This window comes from Mobula birostris, chromosome 13 (genome assembly GCF_030028105.1).
Source record: "Mobula birostris isolate sMobBir1 chromosome 13, sMobBir1.hap1, whole genome shotgun sequence".
NCBI lineage: Eukaryota > Metazoa > Chordata > Chondrichthyes > Myliobatiformes > Myliobatidae > Mobula > Mobula birostris.
The window spans coordinates 901,659-911,621 of NC_092382.1; the positions used below are offsets into that span (position 1 = coordinate 901,659).

Sequence of the window (9,963 nt, forward strand, 5' to 3'; positions counted from 1 at the left end):
ATGTCAAGAAAGACTATTTGTGAGAGGGTGTTTCAGTTACTGTGGGGCCAGGCATCCATGGGGCTCAGCAGGAACAGGGAATAATACCAATGGAGAGAGTCAAACTGAGCCAGGTCACAGATTGGAGATGGCAGAAATGCCCCATTCTTATAGAGACAGGAAGAGCATCAGAGAATTTGATGGTCACTCCAGATACCAGCACTGTGCCCATGCAGAAGATGATTTCTCTGTCCAACTTGGGTTGAACCTCACTGTAACAGTGTGATACCAGATCAAACCTTGGCAACTCAAGTAATCTCATCTGAAATGTTGTCCTACACCAATTGATGGATTTTGTAAATCTTTTTACAGGTTGAAAACGAGAAGGAATTTGCCTCCAGCAATCTCAAACACGGCACGCCAGTTTTGCTGTCCCTGTCAAGATATTTAAGAACTGGAGCAAGGGATCGACCATCGTTCCTGTTCAGACTGTGGGAAGGTATTCTCTCAGTCTTCTGACCGACTGACATGCCCATAACTTTCCAAGGGAAAGGCCGTTCACCTGCTCAGATAGTGGGAATGGATTCACTCGGTTATCTCAATTGAAGGTATATCAGCAAGTTCACACTGGGCAAGGCCATTCATCTGTTCTGTGTGTGAGAAAGGATTCAGTCGGTCTTCCCACCTGCGGACACACCAGTCAGTTCACATTGGGTAGAGGCTGGTCATCTGCTGAATTTCTGGGAAAGGGAAAAGGATTCACTCAGTCATCTAACCTAATGGCTCACCAGCGAGTTCAAACTGGGGAGAAGCCATTCACCTGCTCAGTCTGTGGGAAGAGATACACTGATTCATCCATCCTACAGAGACATCAGCGAATTCACACTGGGGAGAAGCCATTCACCTGCTCAGAATGTGGGAAGAGATTCACTCAGTCATCCGACCTACAGAGACATCAGCGAGTTCACACTGGGGAGAAGCCGTTCACCTGCTCATTCTGTGGGAAGAGATTCACTGATTCATCCACCCTACAGAAACACCAGCGAATTCACTCTGGGGAGAAGCCGTTCACCTGCTCAGAATGTGGCATGAGATTCACTGATTCATCCCACCTACAGAGTCACCAGCGAGTTCACACTGGGGAGAAGCCGTTCACCTGCTCAGTCTGTGGGAAGGGATTCACTCAGTCATTCACCCTACAGAGACATCAGCAAGTTCACACTGGGGAGAAGCCGTTCCCCTGCTTAGAATGTGGGAAGAGATTCACTAGGTCATCCAGATTACTGGCACACCAGTCAGTTCACACGGGGCAGAGGCCGTTCACCTGCTCAGAATGTGGGAAGAGATTCACTTGGTCATCCTGCCTACAGAGTCATCAGCGAGTTCACACGGGGGAGAAGCCGTTCGCCTGCTCAGAATGTGGGAAGAGATTCACTGATTCGTCCACCCTACAGAGACATCAGCGAGTTCACACTGGGGAGAAGCCATTCACCTGCTCAGAATGTGGGAAGAGATTCACTCGGTCATCCGATCTACAGAGACATCAGCGAGTTCACACTGGGGAGAAGCCGTTCACCTGCTCAGTCTGTGGGAAGAGATTCACTCAGTCATCCGATCTGCAGAGTCATCAGCGAATTCACACTGGGGAGAAGCCGTTCACCTGCTCCAAATGTGGGAAGAGATTCACTGATTCATCCCACCTACAGAGTCACCAGCGAGTTCACACTGGGGAGAAGCCGTTCACCTGCTCCGAATGTGGGAAGAGATTCACTTACTCATCCAACCTACACAGTCATCAGCGAGTTCACACTGGGGAGAAGCCGTTCACCTGCTCAGAATGTGGGAAGAGATTCACTAGGTCATCCGGACTGCTGGCACACCAGTCAGCTCACACGCGGGAGAGGCCATTCTCCTGCTCAGTCTGTGGGAAGAGATTCACTAATTTGTCCACCCTACAGAAACACCAGCGAGTTCACACTGGGGAGAGGCCGTTCACCTGCTCAGAATGTGGGAAGAGATTCACTCAGTCATCCGACCTACAGAGACATCAGCGAGTTCACACTGGGGAGAAGCCGTTCACCTGCTCAGTCTGTGGGAAGAGGTTCACTGATTCGTCCACCCTGCAGAAACACCAGCGAGTTCACACTGGGGAGAAGCCATTCACCTGAACAGAATGTGGTAAGAGATTCACCCGGTCATCCCACCTACTGGCACACCAGTCAGTTCGCACGGGGGAGAGGCCGTTCACTTGCTCAGAATGTGGGAAGAGATTCACTCACTCATCCAACCTACAGAGTCATCAGCGAGTTCACACTGGGGAGAGGCCGTTCACCTGCTCAGACTGTGGGAAGAGATTCACTCAGTCATCCCACCTACTGGCACACCAGTCAGTTCACACTGGGCCATTGTTATGAATCCCTAGGTTTCATTTTCTGTGGACTGTCATTTTAAGAGAGAGAGAGAGATTAAGAATGGAAATCAGTCTGACTTGCAGCTTGTTTACATCGCTCGCTGCTTGTTTAGTTTTAACATAGGACACAGATACTCAGAGTCAGATGGAGATGAAGGAGGAAAAATGGAAGGTTCGAAACAAGGGAACTACTGGCCAAGGGTCACTGTTTAGAACTTTCCTCTGCCCACAAGGGTGGGTTAATTATCGATTCAGCGAACATCAAATGTGTGGTTGTCACCTCATTTGATCCATAGGAGTGGATCGGATTTGGGGTATCCTATGAAGACCACCTATGTGTTAACCCTTGCCTGGGTGTGGTGTGGTAATTCACTTGAAGACGATACCCCTTGTGACAAGTCACTTCCTGTGATAATTCGTAAATGGATTTGGAACGATGACGGATAAAATCTACAGCGACTGTTCTTTTGTTTTACCACCATGGAAACTTGAAAAAATCTACAGCGACTGTTCTTTCGTTTTACCACCATGGAAACTTGAATTCACGTTATTGCCTTCTCTCGACATTTACCCTGGATTACAAATATCTCTCTCTCCTCAACTGCTCTGTGGTTGAACTGAACTTTCATAGTTCACCATCTCAAGACTCCAAGCTTTGTTTCCCCCGAGTTCAATAGTTTGGGAGTTATATTTACACACACGTACACATAACACTGTTAACTTCTGTTTATCTTGCTTAAAATACTATATTGTTAGTAGATGCTAATAAAGATAGTGGATTTAACATCAAAACCAGACTCCAGGTATAGTTTATTGCTGCTGGTTCGTTTCTAGAGCGTTATGGTTCATAAAAAAATTGGGGCCTGCATCCTGGATATGAACAGATTTGGGGGTGTATAGATTACTAACCAACTTCATTGGTGAAATCCCTTTTGATTTATTTGTGTGGCAGAAGCAATGGATGTTGATAGATGTCTGGAAGCGCCAACCTCTGAGGCACTAAAGGACACCAGAAGGATTGCGTTTTGAGTATTGCTGAAAGGTTAAAACTTGTGAAGGTGAAATCGACAATGAGGAGGTTACAGATGCAGAGGAGAATAGCTGAGCATTATGTATCTGAGGGTATGTTTAAAGTGGAGGAGTTGAAGGTGTTTCCTGAAAGTAAACCTAGTGAGCTTGGGCTCCCGTACAAGTTAGAAAAATTAAAGATGGAGGCTGTGGAACGGCAGAGGCAGGTTGAGGCTAGAGAGGCAGTAAAACAGAGAAGAGGCAGAAAATCAGGGAGGAAGCAGAAAGACAGAGGCTGTTCGAGCTGGAAAAGATAGAGAGATTGCAGCAAAAGGGTCTCGCGTTAGACTCTGGGGATAAGTTTGAGGCCAGTCGGAAAGTTAAATTGCTACCTCCATTTGACGAGGCAGAGGTTGATAAATACTTTCAGCATTTTGAGAAGGTTGCTCTGAGTTTAAAGTGGCAAAAAGAGGGTTGGCCCATTCTCTTACAAAGTGTAATTAAGGGGAAGGCTCAGCGAGCCTATTCTGCTTTGACTGTTGTTGAAGCAGCTGATTATGACATAGTGTAACAGGCTGTGCTCAGTGCTTATGAGTTGGTCCCAGAAGCATACAGGCAAAAGTTTAGAAATTTGAGGAAATCTGTGAACCAGAGTTATATGGATTTGCTTATGAGAAGTTTGTGTGTTTTGACCGCTGGTGCACATATAAAAATGTTAATGATGATTTTAACAGCTTGAAAGATTTGGTTTTAACTGAAGAATTCAGGAGGTACATCCCTGATGACATAAAGACGTATTTAGATGAAAAGGATGCTGCCACTTTGCAGGAGTCTGCTAGATTAGCAGATGTGTTTGCTTTAACTCATAAGGTTAAGTTTACCCAGAATAAGAGCTTCCAAAGGAGTAGCAGGGATAACCAGGGTAAACCAGGAATTGAAGTTGGGTTTAGTGACAAGAGTGAGGATGAAGGGAAGCAGTTGAAGGAGAAATATTCTGGTCTTTCTTGTTACTATTGTAAGAAAGCTGGTCATATGATGGCTAATTGTGCTGTCCTGAAAAAGAAAAAGGAAAAGGAGGCAGTCCCACATGCCTGTGATCAGTATGTTGAAGCACCTATAAACCCACAGGGTTCTGAACATTCTGTTGAGGCTCAGTTAAGGACTGAGAAGTCTGAATGAGTTAAGAAGGGATTCGATCATTTTATGTCAGATGGGTTTATATTAGTAATGGAAGGGTCAACCCCGGTACCAGTGAAAATTCTTTGAGATACTAGGGCTTCTCAGTCACTTATATTAGACAGTATTCTAAAGTTTGGGGTGAGACTGACATTGGTGAGGTAAATCTTATTAAAGGCATTGGGGGTGGCATGGTTTCTGTTCCATTGCACAAGGTAACTTTACAGTCAGGGTTGGTTTCAGGACCTGTTAAGATCGGATTATGCTCCAGTTTACCGGTGGAAGATGTTACTTTGCTGATAGGGAATGACCTGGCAGATGGTAAGGTTGTTCCTGCAGTTCAGTTGACAACTAAGCCAACCACTGACGACCCACAGATGGATTTTAGCATTTATCCTTCCTGCACAGTAACTCGAAGTACAGCTAAAAAGTCTGCCAATGCAGACGGTTCTGTGCAGCATGATTCTGATACCCATGATAGCCAAAGTTGGGATTCAGGTTATGATGACTTAAAACAGAGATCATCTTCCTTTTTCCCTTCTGCTCCACGGAACCAGACCCAATGCTAGAGACCGCATCGCCGTGGTCGTCCTCTGTCAGGTCATCCCCCTCAACAGCATCTAAAACGAGATAACAATTACTGAGGGGGATGGCCACAGGGGTGCTCTCTGCTATCTGAGCTCTTCCCATCCCTTCCCTGACAGTCACCCACTTATCGATCTCCTGCTCACGTTCCATTATAAGCTGTAGATCATCAAGCCGCAGTTCCAGATCCCTAATACGTTCTCTCATCAGCTGCATCTCAGCACACCGGGCGCCGATATGGCCGTCTGGGAGACGGGAAGATTCCCGGAATTCCCACATCTTACACCCGGAGCAAAGTACTAACCCTGCAGACAGGCTCTGGTACATGTTTGTATGTTCAGTAAACATATTCACTGCTTAATTGCCTGGAGGAGGGAACGAGATGGGAAATGTCCAAATCTGCTGATAACACAGAAGCAAAGGAAGGAAATCTAATGACGACGTTCTGGTTCTGCATCAAGTAATTCAAAAGGCAGATTGTATTTTGGCCTTCACCGCACAGGGAGTGGAGATTATGTAACGGGCCTGTGTAGCTACTATTGCACAGGGTGTTAGTGAGGCCACATCTGGAATTCTATGCACAGTTTTAATCCCCAAGCAGAAAGAAATCTTAGAGTAGCTATGGAGCCAGCAGTGCAGTTTTACCAGTGTAATACATGGGATGATTTACCAGCAGAGGTGAGATGATTTGGCCCTGAAATTTAGAACATATTCACAAACGATAGGGTATTTATGAAGCATCTTCATAGAGTATCATATGATCAATCCGTGCACAGTACATTAGCTGTGGATATATGTTTTTACTATTGTGTTTTTGTGTTGCTTTGGAGCCGGAGTAATAACTATTTCGATCTCATTTACACTTGTCTGTTGGAAATGGAATTAAACAACCTTGAATCTTGAATAAACATTTCAGCAGTCTGCAGCGTCACATTTCTGTCTCTCAGCGTTACTGCGGCAGAGCACCACCCGGTGACAACAGAGTCCACAAATCAGGGGCTCCTGTTATTGTGGCAAATCACCACCAAGTGGAAGTGCTGTCCAGAAAAGGGAGAGGTTTACAGCAATAAGGAGGGGTGTAGGGGGCTGGAAGCCAACTCTGCAAGTGGATGAAGTTCTAGACCTGCCCCAAACCACTCTCCTCACCACTAGACAGGGTCCCAAACAGGGGTCATCTACTGTTTCCAGTTTTCCACGTGTGTCCTCCTCAACATTAGTGAGACCCAATGTACTCTCTGCATTCTGCACTCTGTCCCGATGAGATTCTGCAGGTGTTGGAGATGCAGAGTAAGAAACACAAGATGTTGGAGGAAGTCAGGAGGTCAGGTAGCTTCTATAGAGGGGGATAAAGCAAAACAGAGATTTCCTGCCGAGACCCTTCATCAGGACTGGAAGTGGGGAGAAGCTGGAACAAGATGATGCGGGGAGTGGAAGAGTCCAAGCTGGTAGATGGTAGGTGAAGCCAGGTAAGAGTGAAGGTGAGTGGGTGGGGGAGGTGGGAGATGAAGTGAGACGCTGTGAGGTGGGAGGTGGAAAATGCAAAGGACTGAAAAGAAGGAATTTGATAGGATAGGAGAGCGGACCATGGGGAAAAGAGGAAGTAAAAGAGGAACCAGAGGGAGACGGTCCACAGTGGAGAAGAGAGAAGTGGGGAGACAGAATGGAGGAGACGGGTGTGTGTGTTGATGAAAGGAAAAGGAAGAGGTAGAAGTTAAAGATGTCGATGTTCATGCCATCGGGTTGTAAACTACCCGGATGTAATATGAGGTGTTGCTCCTTTAACCTGAGAGTGGACTCATCGAGTTAGTTAAACGATGAACCGTAAGGGAGAGCGGATTAATAATTTTCCCCTGGCATCCCTATTAAATCAATCCTCTCTCACCTTGAACCAGTGCCGTCTGGTTGTTGGTTCCACAAAAGTGGGGAAAAGGACTGCGCACGTTCCCCATTTCTGTACACTCAGGGTTTGGAACACTTGCATCATGTCAGCCTCAATCTCCTGCACTTCAAGGTGTGAAGTCCCAACCTGCCCAGCCTCTCTCCAGAACTCAGTCCCTCGAGTACCGGCACCATTCTCATAAATCTCTCCTGCACTCATTCCAGCTTGACGTCCTCTCTCCTACAGCAGAACCACCAAAACTGAATACAATAGTCCAGGGTGTAAACACGAGAAAATCTGCAGATGCTGGAAATTCAAGCGACACACACGAAATTCTGGTGGAACGCAGCAGGCCAGGCAGCATCAATAGGAAATAATCCAGGCGTGGATACCCTCACGATACCCTAACCCTAATGCAACCGCACTAGCCTCTTCAGTCCATGAGCCATGAGATGTGAGACAGAGGCTGCTCAGCCAATCAAGTCTGTTCCACCATTCCTTCGTGTCCAATTGATTATCTCTCTCAACCCCATTCTCCTGCCTTCTCCCCATAATCTTTCAACATCCATTTAAAATACACTCACTGACTTGGCCTCTGCTCCATCTGTGGCAATGAATTCCAAAGATTTACCACTCCCTGACTACAGAAATTCCTCCTCAGCTCTGCTCTCAGTGGATGCCCTGTATACTGAGGCCGTGGCCTCTGGTCCCAGACTCACACAGCGTAGGGTGCATCTTCTTCATAGCCACTCTGTCCAGGCCTTTCAATATTTAATAGGTTTCAATGAGATCCCCTCTCTTTGGTCTAGACCAGTGAGTACAGGGTCAAAGCCGTCTAACGATCCTCATACGTTAACCCTGTCATTCCTGGAATCATTCTTGTGAACCTTCTCCGGACGCGCTCCAATACGAGCACATCTTTTTCTCAGACAGGAGGTCGGAAACTGGTCACAATACACCAAGAGTGAACTGACCGATGTGTTATAAAGCTACAGTGTCACATCCTTGCTCTTATATGCGAACATTACAGCTGTCATCCTTAATCAACTCAATCTGCAAGCAAACCTTCAGGGGCTCCTGCTCACCGACTCCCAAGTACCTATTTCTGATTTTTGTATTTTCTCCCATTTATTTTTTTTCTCTCTATCTTTATTCTTTCTACCAATTGTACATGACCGTACACTTGCATACACTGTATTTCATCTGCTACTTCATTGTCTGTTCTCCAAACCTATCAAAGTCCTTCTGCAGACTCCGGCTCTGCTCTAAACTACCTGTCCCGTACCTATCTTTGTATCAACTGCAAAGTTCATCACCCAGGTATCAATTCCGTCATCCATATCATTCAGATTTAATATGAAAACATGTGGTCTCAATACTGACCCCTACGGAACACCATTAGTTAGCGACAGCAAAACAGAATTGTCCACATTATTCTGACTCTTTCTCCCTTGTCAGTCAGGCAATCTTCAACCCATACAAGTATCTTTCCTGTAATTCCATGAGCTGTGATCTTGTTCAGCAGCCTCACGTGCAGCCCCTTAGAAACATAGAAAACCTACAACACAATACAGGCCCTTCAGCCCATAAAGCTCAGCTGAACATGTTCTTACCCTAAAACTACATAGGCTTACCTATCGTCCTCCAGATTTCTAAGCTCCATGTACCTATCCAGGAGACTTTTAAAAGACCCTATTGTTTCCAACTCAACCACCACCGCTGGCAGCCCATTCCACGCACTCACTACTCACTGCGTAAAAAACTTACCCCTGATATCCCCTCTGTACCTACTCCCAAGCACCTTAAAACTGTGCCCTCTCGTATTAGCCATTTCAGCCCTGGAAAAAGCCTCTGACTATCTACACAATCAATGCCTCTCATCATCTTATACACCTCTATCAGGTCACCTCTCATCCTCCATCGCTCCAAGGAGAAAAGGCCGAGTTCACTCAACCTATTCTCATAAGGCATGCTCCCCAATCCAGGCAACATGCTTGTATATCCACTCTGCACCTTGTCCATGGTTTCCACATCCTTCCTGTAGTGAGGCAACCTGAATTTAGCAAATTATTCCAACTGGGGTCTGACCAGGGTCCTATATATCTGCAACATTACCTCTCAGCTCTTAAACTCAGTCCCACAGGAGGCCAATGCACACTATGCCTTAACCACAGAGTCAACCTGTGTAGCAGCTTTGAGTGTCCTATGGACTCGGACTCCAAGATCCCTCTTATACTCCTCACTGCTAAGACTCTTACCATTAATGCTATATTCTGCCGTCATATTTGACCTACCAAAATGAACCACCTCACACTTACAACAGGAATTCTGCAGATGCTGGAAATTCAAGCAACACACATCAAAGTTGCTGGTGAATGCAGCAGGCCAGGCAGCATCTCTAGGAAGAGGTACGGTTGACCTTTCAGGCCAAGACCCTTCGTCAGGACTAACTGAAGGAAGAGTGAGTAAGACATTTCAAAGTGGGAGGGGGCGGGGGAGATCCAAAATGTAGGAGAAGACAGGAGGGGGAGGGATCGAGCCAAGAGCTGGACAGGTGAGTGGCAAAGTGGATATGAGAGGATCATGGGACAGGAGGCCCAGGGAGAAGGAAAAGGGGGAGGGGCGGAAACCCAGAGGATGGGCAAGGGGTATAGTCAGAGGGACAGAGGGAGAAGAAGGAGAGTGAGAGAAAGAATGTGTGTATAAAAATAAATAATGGATGGGGTACGAGGAGGAGGTGGAAGTTGTTGGAACTCGGCAATTAATGCTTTGGCACAGACTAGATTGGCCGAATGGTATTTTCCTGTGTTGTGGTGTTCTATGACTCTAATGCCTTCACAATCTCTTCAGCTACCTCTTTCTGAACCCTGGGGTGTTCACCTTCTGGTCCAGGAGTCCTATCTACCTTCAGGCCTTTCAGCTTCCA

The 9,963-nt window shown here is 46.4% G+C and overlaps 1 protein-coding gene across 1 annotated transcript; it reads left to right on the forward strand.

The window, feature by feature from the left end:
• Positions 1–361: 361 nt before the first annotated feature.
• On the forward strand, positions 362–3,238 carry LOC140208199 (uncharacterized). The gene has a single exon (XM_072276709.1). The coding sequence runs from the start codon at positions 759–761 to the stop codon at positions 2,145–2,147; it is 1,389 nt and encodes a 462-aa protein (XP_072132810.1). The 5' UTR covers positions 362–758; the 3' UTR covers positions 2,148–3,238.
• The last annotated feature ends 6,725 nt before the right edge of the window (positions 3,239–9,963 follow it).